The 15229-nt window shown below is 39.1% G+C and overlaps 1 protein-coding gene across 1 annotated transcript; it reads right to left on the minus strand.

The window, feature by feature from the left end:
* Nucleotides 1-8758: 8758 nt before the first annotated feature.
* col10a1a (collagen, type X, alpha 1a) lies at nt 8759-13192 on the minus strand. Its single transcript, XM_062041394.1, has 3 exons — nt 13028-13192; nt 12661-12805; nt 8759-11242 (listed from the first exon to the last, which is right to left on the minus strand). The coding sequence occupies exons 2-3, from the start codon at nt 12788-12790 to the stop codon at nt 9414-9416; spliced, it is 1959 nt and encodes a 652-aa protein (XP_061897378.1). The 5' UTR covers nt 12791-12805; nt 13028-13192; the 3' UTR covers nt 8759-9413.
* Between the last annotated feature and the right edge of the window lie 2037 nt (nt 13193-15229).

Genomic DNA, 15229 nt, shown 5'->3' on the forward strand with positions numbered 1-15229 from the left:
ATATGGACAGCAAGTAGTGGACATAGAGAGAGAGAGAGAGAGAGAGAGAGAGAGAGAGAGAGAGATCAGAAGGCATAAGAAAAAGTATCTGCATTTGATTGTTTACATTTGATTATTAGCAATCCGGGGAAGGTGTTAGTTTAGGGTTGTAGCTGCCTGGAGGTGAACTTTTATTGCGGTTTTGAAGGAGGATAGAGATGCCCTTTCTTTTATACCTGTTGGGAGCGCATTCCACATTGATGTGGCATAGAAAGAGAATGAGTTAAGACCTTTGTTAGTTCGGAATCTGGGTTTAACGTGGTTAGTGAAGCTCCCCCTGGTGTTGTGGTTATGGCGGTCATTTACGTTAAGGAAGTAGTTTGACATGTACTTCGGTATCAGGGAGGTGTAGTGGATTTTATAGACTAGGCTCAGTGCAAGTTGTTTAACTCTGTCCTCCGCCTTGAGCCAGCCCACTTTGGAGAAGTGGGTAGGAGTGAGGTGGGATCTGGGGTGGAGGTCTAGAAGTAACCTGACTAGCTTGTTCTGGGATGTTTGGAGTTTAGATTTGAGGGTTTTGGAGGTGCTAGGGTACCAGGAGGTGCATGCGTAATCGAAAAAGGGTTGAACGAGAGTTCCCGCCAGAATCTTCATGGTGCTTTTGTTGACCAGAGAGGAGATTCTGTAGAGACATCTCGTTCGTTGGTTAACCTTTCTGATTACCTTGGTTGCCATTTTATCACAGGAAAGGTTAGCCTCTAGAATGGAACCTAGGTAGGTGACCTCATCTTTCCTGGTGATAACAATGTCACCCACTTTTATGGTGAAGTCATTGACTTTCTTAAGGTTGATGTGGGACCCAAATAGGATGGATTTCGTTTTACCCAAGTGTATGGATAGCTTGTTGTCAGCGAGCCAGGTGCAAGTTCTACAGAGCTCAGCACTGAGGATTTTCTCCACCTGTGACTTGTCCCTGTCTGATACCAGCAGGGCAGAGTCATCCGCAAACAAGAACAATTCACATTCGCATGCCGATGACAAGTCGTTTATGTATATTAGGAACAGTAAAGGTCCCAATATACTGCCTTGGGGGACTCCACAGCTCACCGAGAGGGGGGGGACACGGTGCCGTTCACCTCTACCACCTGCTCCCTCCCCTCCAAGTAAGATTGCATCCAGCTCCATGAGGTTTTGTTAAATCCGATTGCTCTGAGCTTATCCAACAGTATAGCGTGGTTAATGGTGTCAAAGGCCTTCTGAAGGTCCAGCATGACCATGCCGCAGTATTTGCCCGCGTCCACCTCATGTTTGATGTGGTCGGTCAGATAGAGAAGGCATGTGTCAGTGGAGTGGTTAGTTCTGAAGCCGGATTGGAATTTGTACATGAGTTTATTGTGGCAAGGTAACTATCGACCTGTTCATAAACTATTTTCTCCATTACTTTCGAAATGGAGCTGAGAATAGAAACAGGTCGGTAGTTGCCAGGTTCCAACTGAAGGTACGTGAATCGATTAAAATTCACATTTAAAGGTTTTGTTTTAACCGACTGAGTGACGATGGAACCGTTGAAGCCGCCCCAGAATGCTAATGGTAGAGACCCGTCCGTCTTACTCCCTCCTTCATGAACCAGGAGGTATTCCAATTTTGTAGTTTTGATTTAAAATGGAACCAGAATCCAAGATGTCACAACCTTGTTGTCCTTTGTCGTCTTTGCTGAACCAGGAAGTCGTATGCTAACTAGAGATGTCCGATAATGGCTTTTTTGCCGATGTCCGATATTCCGATATTGTCCAACTCTTAATTACCGACTCCGATATCAACATATATATACAATCATGGAATTAACACATTATTATGCCTAATTTTGTTGTGATGCTCCACTGGATGCAGTAAACAATGTAACAAGGTTTTCCAAAATAAATCAACTCAAGTTGTGGAAAAAAAATGCCAACATGGCACTGCCATATTTATTATTGAAGTCACAAAGTGCATTATTTTTTTTAACATGCCTCAAAACAGCAGCTTGGAATTTGGGACATGCTCTCCCTGAGAGAGCATGAGGAGGTTGAGGTGGGGGGAGTAGGGGGTAACGGGAGGTGTGTATTGTGCTGCAAGGGGTTCTGGGTATTTCTTCTGTTGTGTTTATGTTGTGTTACGGTGCGGATGTTCTCCCGAAATGTGTTTGGGTTCACAGTGTGGCGCATATTTGTGACAGTGTTAAAGTTGTTTATACGGCCACCCTCAGTGTGACCTGTATGGCTGTTGACCAAGTATGCAGTGCCTTTAAGGTTTATTGGCGCTCTGTACTTCTCCCTACGTCCGTGCACACAGCGGCGTTTTAAAAAGTCATACATTTTACTTTTTGAAACCGATACCGATAATTTTGAAACCGATACCGATAATTTCCGATATTACATTTTGAAGCATTTATCGGCCGATAATATCGGCAGTCCGATATTATCGGATATCTCTAATGTTAACTATCAAATATAAAAAAAAAAAAAAAAGGCAGAATCAATGGATAGTGCAATTCTCATGTATGAGGTAATTGTTCATGAACCAGGAAGTAAATCAGTAACACAATTAAGGTACATTTGTAGTTTTATGTTATAATGTCGCAATCACCATAGTTTATGAACCAGAAGGTAGCACCCATCCATCCATCCATCCATCCATCTTCTTCCGCTTATCCGAGGTCGGGTCGCGGGGGAAGCAGCCTAAGCAGGGAAGCCCAGACTTTCCTCTCCCCAGCCACTTCGTCCAGCTCTTCCCGGGGGATCCTCACTTGGGACTCCCAAGTGAGGATCCAATCACAGGACGCGTAAATATCAGGGCCAGCTAGAAGGCCTCACTGACAACAACTCGTGATCTGATTGGCTATGGCAATTGTCTATTAACTGTATGTATCCGTTCACTTACAGTGCACAGACGCCTGCATTGTTGACTCTGAAGGCCCCGGGCAGATTTCATACAGCATGGCAACATAAGCTAACTGAATTCTGATTGGATACAAACTCTAACCTAAAAACAACAGCATCATATGACATGAAGAGAATATGAATACTTTTATATATTTAGGGAAAGTAAATAAAAAAATTACTTTTATCTTTAATTATTATCATGATTTCTGGTTATGTTAGGCCAGCAGAGAAGGCCCATCACTGTTCATTAGCCAGGAAGTAGCCTGCTATCAAAAAAACAGACAAACAAACAACAACAATACTTTTGTTACTTTTGTTGTTTAAAGACCCCTTATTCCAGAATATACGGTAATAAGGTCCAGTTGTATCCTCATAAACCAATGGCTTGCTAACAAACATGGACTGCCATTCTAGTTACTTGTGTGTGTGTATGAATTTAAAGTGTAAATGCACATAAAATATAAAATGTCGACATGTTGAATTCCAGTGATGACAGTAAGTAGCAGATAATTAGGGAGTTTTGTTTATGGAAACATCCAGAGGCAAAGCCCTGACTGTCTGTCCTGTTCTGTCTCCCACATCAACCACACCGTCTCTAAAATGGCAGTCCCCTAGCTCTGTCCCGAGCCGGTTGCTTTCATCTGGCCTCCTCGAGGCAGGGGCCCCTTACCGAACATCAAAACAGGCCAGAGGACTGTGCTAACTATTTTTAAGCTCGCAGGCTTTGTGTGGCCTGAGACAACATTTTCTTCGTGGCACCATTTTGGTCTTTAATTTGACTTATTAGAGTCCTGAACGTCCCCCACCCCACCCTAAACCTAATGCCACTGCCCCGCATACACACACTAATTATGTTTACATTCTCTAAAAACATAATCATAGACTTAGTAGGCATTTTTAGGGGGGCTAAATGCTCTAACAATCATACAACCTGTCATTTTTTACTTAAATGTGAGTATAAATCTGTCAAGTTTCCTTATTAGCTGTTAATAGTAATCATAATAACATAATTATTATAATAATTGTTATTATATTATCATTATTATTGCAGCTATTGGGGGGTTTGTCTTTAAGACCTAGTGATGCCTCAGTTTTGAACTTTTAACAGAATGCATAACTTTGTCTGATGCTGCCAAAATATATATATTTATCACATATCTACCATTCTTCTTTAACATCAGACTGGTTCCGAAATGTTGCCGCTGCATTTGTGTGAATGCATAAATGTGAGCTTTGATGACTGTGGTGAGCGAACAGTGAAATCTACTACCAGAATCAGAATCAGAAATACTATATTAATCCCCGAGGGGAAATTAAGATTTTCAGCACAATCCCATTCAAGAGCAGACAAACATTACAGGGAGACAGAACAGGATCGCTGACGGGTCTGCCAACTTCCGGCGCCCCTTACAAAAAAAGGTAAGAAACAGGTAAATGCTGGGAAGGAGAGTTGGGGGGGGGGGGGGGTTGAGAAAAAAATGTATTAAGTCTAAGCCTGGGCCCCTGGAGAGGGGGTCCAGACTGAGGCCAAGGAAAAAAAAAACCTCGTAGCCATAGCACACATAAACATGTGTGTAAGAGGGAAACATCAAACATCAAAGAACACAAAGGACATTAAAGACATTTCTACATACAGCTACAAAAGTAAAACAACAACAAAATAAACAAAAAAAATAAAATGAAAAAACATGTACACTGCGGTGGCCTCTGTGGTGTTCCACGCCACCGTCTGCTGGGGGGGAGGGGGGGGGGAGCATAGCCAGAGACAGGAGCAGACCCAACAAAGCAACCAAGAGAGCAGACTCCACCATCGGCCGCCCACTAACTCTCAGCAAGTGTCCAGTCCGCATGGATGAGCGAGGATGCGTCCAAGAAGACCGAGGTGTCCGATACCAGGAGGAATGAACTATTTTGCATTTTAGCAAAGCGTTGTAGGTTTCGTTACACATTCTTAATTTGATTAAAACCATCTTATTATTGTACTTGCCAACCCTCCCGAATTTTCCGGGAGACTCACGAATTTCAGTGCCTCTCCCGAAAATCTCCCGGGACAACCATTCTCCCGAATTTCTCCCGATTTCCAGCCGGACTTAAAGGCCTACTGAAATGAATTTTTTTTATTTAAACGGGGATAGCAGATCTATTCTATGTGTCATACTTGATCATTTCGCGATATTGCCATATTTTTGCTGAAAGGATTTAGTATAGAACAACGACGATAAAGATTGCAACTTTTGGTATCTGATAAAAAAAAGGCTTGCCCCTACCGGAAGTAGCGTGACGTAGTCAGTTGAACATATACGCAAAGTTCCCTATTGTTTACAATGATGGCCGCATGAAGTGAGAGAGATTCGGACCGAGAAAGCGACAATTTCCCCATTAATTTGAGCGAGGATGAAAGATTTGTGGATGAGTAAAGTGCAAGTGAAGGACTAGTGGGGAGTTGAAGCTATTCAGATAGGGAAGATGCTGTGAGAGCCGGGGGTGACCTGATATTCAGCTGGGAATGACTACAACAGTAAATAAACACAAGACATATATATACTCTATTAGCCACAACACAACCAGGCTTATATTTAATATGCCACAAATTAATCCTGCATAAAAACACCTGCGTGTTTGTTACGCTAGCTCCTAGCTCCTCTGCTAGCTCCTAGCTCCATAGAACACGCCAATACAATTCAAACACCTGATCAATATACTCCCCCCCCCCGCCGCCGCCCGAATTTAGAGGTCTCAAGGTTGGCAAGAATAAACCATGATAGCATTTTTTTTAGGGATGTCCGACAATGGCTTTTTGCCGATATCCGATATTGTCCAACTCTTTAATTACCGATACCGATATCAACCGATACCGATATCAACCGATATATACAGTCGTGGAATTAACACATTATTATGCCTAATTTGGACAACCAGGTATAGTGAAGATAAGGTACTTTTAAAAAAAATGAATCAAATAACATAAGATAAATAAATTAAAAACATTTTCTTGAATAAAAAAGAAAGTAAAACAATATAAAAACAGTTACATAGAAACTAGTAATTAATGAAAATTTGTAAAATTAACTGTTAAAGGTTAGTATTATTAGTGGACCAGCAGCACGCACAATCTTGTGTGCTTACGGACTGTATTCCTTGCAGACTGTATTGATATATATTGATATATAATGTAGGAACCAGAATATTAATAACAGAAAGAAACAACCCTTTTGTGTGAATGAGTGTGAATGAGTGTAAATGGGGGAGGGAGGTTTTTTGGGTTGGTGCACTAATTGTAAGTGTATCTTGTGTTTTTTATGTTGATTTCATAATTAGAAATAATAATAAAAGAAAAAAAAACAAAAAAAACCCGATACTGATAATAAAAAAAACGATACCGATCATTTCCGATATTACATTTTAACGCATTTATCGGCCGACCGATATTATCGGACATCTGTAATTTTTTTTGCATCTGACCTTTTATGACATCGTATTTTATAACTGCCGGATTTAAATGAAAGAAAACCATCTTAAAATATATATTTTTTTGTCCTGTCCAGCCACTCAGGCAAATCATATTGTTGATGTAGATGCCCATATTTGCTGTACAGATTTACTTTACAAAAGAGAATTGTGGGAATCTTCTCTTGTTTCCTTATTTGTGTTTGACTTTATTAAATCGATTTATATTAATGTTTGGAGCAGGAGGGGCTAGAAAGAGAAAACAAGGAAGACAGAGGGGGATATTGCGGGGACAAGAGGGGGATAAGAAAAAGAGATAACAACAACAACAGCAACAACAACAATAACAATAACAACCACAACAACAACAACAGAACATCATCAACAAAGTGATAGCAAAGAAGCAGTTAGTGGAGTAAATATTAATAATACAGAAATGACAATGAACATTATTGCACTAAAAATGGAGCAGTAAAAATACCAATAGAAATAGTATTATTGATAATGAATAATAACACTAATTACCAAAAGCCGCTGCCTGACCAGGGCTCAGAAAATCTGCAGAGACTCCTCCCACGCCCACCAAGGACTGTTTTCACTGCTTGACTCTAGAAAGAGGTTCCGCTGCCTCCGTGGCAGAACCTCCAGGTTCTGTAACAGCTTCTTCCCTCAGGCCGTAAGACTCTTGAACGCATCATAATAATCCCCTCTATTCCCCCCAAAAACAGATTAACTCGCTGGAATATAAAGACAATATAACATACATCCATAAACGTGGATGCATATGCAAAAGTGCAATATATTTATCTGTACAGTAATCTATTTATTTATATCTGCACCTTATTGCTCTTTTATCCTGCACTACCGTGAGCTAATGCAACAAAATGTCATACTTATCTGTACTGTAAAGTTCAAATTTGAATGACAATAAAAGGAAGTCTAAGTCTAAGTTTCAAATGCAACCATACGTATATGTAATGATAACTTGAATTACAAAAGAAAGCAGATAAATGGAGGTCAACAAAGAGATGTGAACTGTACTAACCTTGTAGATTGTTATAGTAAATATGAAGCTTTGTCAGTGTGCCGTGTCGTGTGCTTAAAATCTTGACAAAATCACAGGCCATTATTATGTGGCTCTAAACAATCGCATAGGGCAGGGGTGTCAAACTCGTTGTCATTGAGGGCCACAATGCAGTTTTTGCTACCCTCAGAGGGCCGCTTGTAACAGTAAATACACATGAATATTAATGTACAATCGCCTCATTATATTATTAGGGCTGTCAAACATAACGAGTTAACTCATGTAAATTAATCACAAAAGGTGATCGCATGAATCATCTATACACGCAGATTAACCATGCAATTTGTTTAGACCGTACATGCTACTTTAACCGGTTCTGCCAATTTGAACTCTGACCTCACTTACCTCGATTAGTTTGTGTTCAAGGGACTTTTAACGTCATTGTCATGCTTACAATGTTTGTTAAATTAATTGTTGCGAAGGTAGGCTATCAAGACAAATTGTGATTAATTGGAAACAGTAACATTTACATTTTATGTTATTCAAATCTATCCATTTATTTTCTGTGAAATTAAAACAAACAAGTAATTATTCATTATATATACAGTAAATTGATAAATTTTATTAATACACTATTATTTAAATGGTATTAGATTATACATACTGTATGTATATATATATATATATATTTTTATATATATATATATATATTTATATATATATATATATATATATATATATATATATATATATATATATATATATATATATATATATATATATATATATATATATATATATATATATATATATATATATATATGTATATATATATACATATATAAGTGTGTGTGTGTGTGTCTATATATATACATATATATATTTTTTTAGATAACATGATTCAATAGTTAATTGTTTCCCTAAAACGGTTACTGTTGCCAAAGTAAAAACAAATGCTGTTTATATGTTTAGAATTTATGTTATTCAAATCTATCCATTTATTTTCTGTGAATGATTTTTTAAAAAGTATTTATTTATTATATATACAGTATATTGATATATTTTATTAATACACTATTATTAGAACGGTATTAGATTATAGGTATGTATATATATATATATATATATATATATATATATATATATATATATATATATATATATATATATATATATATATATATATATATATATATATATATATATATATATACAGGTATATATATATATATATGTGTGTGTGTGTGTGTGTGTGTGTGTGTGTATATCTTTTTTAAATATTTTTTTATTACATGATTCAATAGTTATTTGTTCCCCTAAAACTGTTACTGTTGCCAAAGTAAAAGAAATACTGTTTATATGTAAAAAGAGCGCTCGAAACAGAAAGTATTGTCAAGACATCTTTTATTTTAGTCAATAATGCTTTACATGACATGGTGCATGTTCAGGGATATCACGGCCTTTCTTGCCGCCTGTATGACAATAGTGTGGTTACTTATTTTATTATAATGATCAATTTGACCACCATTGGCATTTTACAATATTCAAGTCACATACAAGGACAACAGTTACAGAAAGTATTTGTGTACTTTTTAATAAGATTATTGGGCACCAGGACGAAGAAAAACAAAATAACGGACAAACGAGGTTGTACAAAAAACAAAGCAAAAACAAGACAAACACTAAAGTAAGAGTCACCAGTTGGAGTCTTTATAAAAGAAAAAGAGGGGGAAAGAAAAGAAAAAAACAACACAGATTTAACACCTCAGGTTCACATGCTGTCTCCATTCCAAAGCATTCTTAGTCATATTGTGAATTGCTTTCCCCATCCCTGATCTCCTGTCTTACATAAATTAGATATCCTTCTTCTAAGCACCTAGTTGTAGTTTTCAAGTCGATATGCTTCTATTGCTCAAAAAAATAGCAAACTGCCTGTTTGGTTGTTTTGGTTGAGGAAGAATGAACAGAGAGTTGACTTTTGGTTCGAGAAATAGAGAGCAAATTTAGTTGGTTGGCTGTTGGTAACTTTTCAGATCAACCTATCACGTCGAAGCAATGAGGAAGCCAGAGAAAGAGCAGTGGACGTTCTCGGCAGCAAAGACGCCATTGGCCTCCTCGTCAGGGATCTGGACGTACACGGTGTCCTGCTCGTTGAGCAAGAGGACAGCGCTGCCGGACATCTGGTCGAGGAAGCCCTTGTTGTACTCATCATAGGAGAACATGACGGGCTGGTCGTTCTTGTAGAGTGCTACCAGGGCATGAGCACCGTTAACGTGGATGCTGTAGGAGAAGTAGTAAACTCCGGGGATCTGGCAAGTGAAAATGCCGGACTCGGCGTCATAATGATTCTCAGCATTGTACACAATGTGGTCAAACTTGATGGGGCTGCCTCCAGCGGGGTAGGGGGTGGTCAGTACTGCAGTGAAAGCAGACATGGGGGCCTTGACCATAACCTCACCCAGTCCCATGCCCTTCTCAAAGACAACCTCACCAGGAGGTCCAGGAGGACCGGCAGGACCAGAGGGACCAGGCTCTCCGTCAGCACCAGCCTCGCCAGGGAGACCGGGGGCACCCATAGGTCCAGAGACACCCTTTGCGGTCATGCCGGCAGGGCCAGGAGCTCCAGGGAGACCAGGGTGGCCCTTGAGACCAGGAGCACCTGAAGGACCTTGAGGTCCAACAGGACCTCTAGAGCCTGGGGAACCATTAGAACCAGAGGAGCCAGGCTCGCCAGCACGGCCAGGAAGACCTTTGGGTCCAGCGGGGCCGGGAATACCATTGGCACCTGTGCTACCAGGGGCACCAACATGACCCTTATCACCAGTGGCTCCAGTGGCTCCTCTGGCACCAGTGGGACCAACTGGGCCTGGGTAACCCTGCTTGCCTTGGAAACCTTGTGCACCCTGTTCTCCCTTGTGTCCCTTAGCTCCCTGGGATCCAGTGGCACCTGTATCGCCCTTGGAGCCAACAGCGCCAGGCTCGCCTGGGAAACCTCTTGCACCCTGAGGACCCATTGAGCCAGTAGCCCCAGTGGCACCAGTGGCACCAGTATATCCGGTTGGACCCCCCTCACCCTTGGGACCAGTGGCACCTGGGCTACCAGTAAATCCTCTCTCACCCTTTTCTCCATTTGCACCTGGCTTTCCGTATCCTGGGGAACCAGGGGCTCCAGGAGCTCCAGCAGGTCCCTGGTGGCCTTTAGGGCCAGCTGAGCCAGGCAGACCTGGTGCACCATTGTCACCTGGTTTGCCTGCAATGCCTACACCAGGGGCACCAGTGTGTCCTTTGGGTCCCTGTGGTCCCATGGAACCTGTGGCACCATCTCTACCTGGGCTACCTGACTTTCCTGGCTCACCGGGCATTCCGGATTTTCCTGGCTTGCCAACTCCAGACTGACCTGGAGCTCCAGTTGGTCCCATTGGTCCCATCGACCCAGTTGCACCTTGAGGTCCAGTAATTCCCACCCCTCTATCACCCTTCTGACCTGGCAGACCAGGAATACCGGGATGTCCTTTCAGACCAGACTCTCCTCTAGGTCCCATTGATCCAGGAAGACCAGAGGGTCCAGGCTTGCCAGTGGAGGAGAGGCCAGCGGGTCCAGGGCTTCCAGAAGAACCGGGAGCACCTCTGGGTCCTTGGGCGCCAGTGGCTCCAGTGTGTCCCTTCTCACCATTGGCTCCGGGGATACCTGGTTTGCCAGGTCCACCAGGAGTTCCAGGTTTGCCAGCGCTGGAACGACCAGCAGGTCCTTGAGGTCCAGCAGGTCCTTGGGGTCCAGGATAACCTGTGCCGCTCTTACCTGGGGGACCAGGAGGGCCAGCGGGACCCTCAGGGCCGGGCTCACCTGGGGCACCAGGCTCACCTGCCACCACTGTGAAAAAGTAAACAGAATGATGTCATTAGTGATGAGATAAGGAAACAAACTATATCATGAACACACTTTTGACATTGTGAGTGGCAGTTTTGAACCACTTTAAGTAGATATTTGCTACTGAAATCATACAGTACCCAAAATTTAGCACATTTATATACAGGCACACCAAAAAATCATCCATCCATCCATCCATTTTCTACCACTTGTCCCTTTTGGGGTCGCGGGGGGTGCTGGAGCCTATCTCAGCTGCATTCGGGCGGAAGGCGGTGTACACCCTGGACAAGTCGCCACCTCATCGCAGGGCCAGCACAGATAGACAGACAACATTCACACTCACATTCACACACTAGGAATCATCTACTGTATGTTTAAAAGGGCGAACGCGAGCTTTGAAAAAGTGTTATAAGAAATAGGGAGGAAAAGTATTACGGGTTGTTAAAACAATATTATTAATTTAAAAAATTTAACAATAATAATAGAATATTACATACTAATTTGGAGTGTCCATTTTTCAGATTATTGTTTATTTAAATATTATACTGATTTAAAATGTCCATATAGTCTTTTTTTATACTTAATTTCAGTTTATTTTAAGCTACCCAATTCTTGAATTTGCTTATAATTTCAAAACACTGAATTGAAAAAACAAAACAAATAAAACATCTAGTTTGCATTCAGTAAAAGTATTGTATTTAATAGCTTTACAACACACTATATACTGAATGGGCTGTTACCATGGTTACCACAGAGGCAGCTTGTGATTTGCTTCCAAACAGTAAGTTTTAAATAGTACGAATAATGATTTTTTCTTGATTCTTTATTTTCTTTTTTTTTTTTCATGTGGTCACATCAAGACTCACTGCTTGTCTGGTCTGTCTGAATAAAGCCTAGCAGATGTTTCTCCTCCCACTGTGGCACACCCAAACCCACCACACTGCTGGGTGACTGCGCTCTAATTGTCAGTGGCATTACACACCGTACAGTAACAGCGGATCAATGGGTAAAAAGAGCTTCCTTTTATGTTGTGTTGTTTTCCTCGTTCTGCTCAAAACACACGATGCCCAGATATGTAAATATAAAGTGAAGTGAATTATATTTATATAGCGCTTTTCTCTAATGACTCAAAGCATGTTTTGTCTGCAATTTCATGTGTAATTTCGTCTTTGTTGTTATCATAGGGATGAGAAAATATCTATGTTTACCTCTATAAAGACTGAAAAGTAAATCAGTCAAAAGAACAAGGATATATTTTCTTCTAGAGCAGTGTAAAACTCTTGTATGAGAGGAGGATGTTGCTAGTTTACTCCAGCCAATCAGAATACAACACTCCCTGTTTCAAATTACAAGTCCTCTCTTTCTAAAGCTGAACAAAAACAGAGGTTGGATGCATCTTATTCAGTCTTATTCAGTCTTACCCTGGCCCTTCACTGAGTAAGGTTGGTACTGGGGTGCGGCCTTCACCACCTTCTTGACCACATAGCGCTCTCCGTGACCTGCGACCAGGGCCACCATGAGGAGGAGGATGCTTCCTACTCGAATATCCATCTTCTTCCGTCAAACCTGCAAATGAACGGGGATGACTGCAGTCAGCAGGAGAACCCAACATGCACAGAAAGTCGCTTTACAACTTTTGAAACCTGCAACAAAAAGCTATGAAGCTAAGGAACGACGCTCCAATGCACCGCAAGTCGATATACGTAATAAAGCATGGAACCCACTGACGGGCAATATACATTGTGAACGCTGAGTGCATCTCCAGAGTGAATAAACAAACACACTTACCGGCACCAAATTGCGGGGGAAAAAAACAGTCTCCTCAGCACCAGTAAGCTCCCAGGTGCTGCTGTATATCCTTTGACTTGGAGCACAACTGAGGATATGCTGCTTTGCCCCTTCAAGGTTGAGCGTATTTATACCATATGTACCCATAACATCATCACCCCCCCTCCAAAAAAAAAAGAGTAAAAAAAGCCCCCACCACGCAAGTACCTCCCTCCTCAAACGAGAGCTGTAATTAGCAGACAGATCTGCCCAAATGGGCATGTCACATCAGGGTGCCTCCACGTCTTGAAAATCCAGACACATGATTATCACTTTTTTTTTTTTTTTTGGTTTTCATAAAGACTTCTTCTGAACAGGACAATAATACACACACACACACACACACACACACACCCCCCCACACACACACACACACACACACACACACACACACACACACACACACACACACACACACACACACACACACACACACACCCACACACACACACACACACACACACACACACACACACACACACGAGTCTAGACACAAAAAGCTGCAGTAAGCAAAGAAAATTGAAATGCAATATAATTTAATCCATTTAAAAATGATAGAAAATGGATGGATGATGGATAAAATGATAGTTTATCTATTTATATTATTTATATAGTTTCGCCTTCCGCCCGAATGCAGCTGAGATAGGCTCCAGCACCCGCCGCGACCGCAAAAAGGGACAAGCGGTAGGAAATGAATGGATGGATGGTTTTATTTCGTTTTTTTGCTTTGCTTTGGTTGTATTTGTTTTAAAAAATGGTTTGATTTGATCTATTTTCTCAGTTATTTTATTTTTTTCTAATAAATCATTTTAATTGTAATTATTTTTTATTTTAATTAATATTACTTAGATATGTGTTGTTTGTTTATGTGTGTGTATATATATATATATATATATATATATATATATATATATATATATATATATATATATATATATATATATATACACATAAAGAAATATCTATATATATATATATATATATATATATATATATATATATATATATATATATATATATATATATATATATATATATATATATATATATATATATATACACACATAAACAAACAACACATATCTAAGTAATATTAATTAAAATAAAAAAAATAAAAAAAAATATATATATACACACATAAACAAACAACACATATCTAAGTAATATTAATAAAAAATAAAAAAAAATAAATTTAAAAAAAAAATTAAAAAAAAAAAAAAAAAAAATATATATATATATATATATATATATATATATATATATATATATATATATATATATATATATATATATATATATATATATATATATATATATATATATATATACACAATGTGTACCCTGGATCATGAACTTCAGGAAAAAACCTGAAATAAAATAAAATAATATAAATAGATTAAATATAACAAACAACACATATCTAAGTAATATTAATTAAATTAAAAAATGATTACAATTCAAATGATTTTTTAGAAAAAAATTAAATAACTGAGAAAATAGATCAAATGAAACCAATTTTTAAAAATTATATATATATAAATATATATATATATATATATATATTATATATATACATATATACACACCCACACCCACACCCACACACACACACACACACACACACACACACACACACACACACACACACACACACACACAGACATATATATATATATATATATATATATATATATATATATATATATATATATATATATATATATATATATATATATATATATATATATATATATATATATATATATATATATATATATATATATATATATACATGAGCCAACCTCCTAAAATATTACCCACACATCTATTTTAAAAGAAAGAAGAAAGAAAACAAAACAGGTCCAGATTTGTAGAGGCGGCACCTTTATTTATTTCTCCCCACAAAGCTGACATTGAGGATTATGTACCTGAGTGGTCTCCAAATTTACATGTTGTCCTGCCAGTGGGAAGGAAAACCTCTTTGACTGTCTGGACCCATCAGAGTTGAGATAAACAAGAGGGAGGAAAATTAAACGAAATACAAACAAAACAAGCATGTTTTCAAGCTTATATTCGTCAGACTTTATTATTATTGAAAATATGAAAAGTGTCAATAAAACTATTCAGGGAGCCGTTTGGCCTTACTTCACTCGGCAGCCTTGT

Source organism: Entelurus aequoreus, linkage group LG03 (genome assembly GCF_033978785.1).
Source record: "Entelurus aequoreus isolate RoL-2023_Sb linkage group LG03, RoL_Eaeq_v1.1, whole genome shotgun sequence".
In the NCBI taxonomy this organism is placed as follows: Eukaryota; Metazoa; Chordata; class Actinopteri; order Syngnathiformes; family Syngnathidae; genus Entelurus; species Entelurus aequoreus.

Bases quoted from the DNA above. Each gene is read 5' to 3' on its own strand.
- col10a1a (XM_062041394.1), bottom strand. From the start codon at position 12,790: ATGGATATTCGAGTAGGAAGCATCCTCCTCCTCATGGTGGCCCTGGTC. The intron at 11,243-12,660 runs GTAAGACTGAAT...ACTTTTTCACAG, and splicing joins TTACTCAGTGAAGGGCCAGG to TGGTGGCAGGTGAGCCTGGT.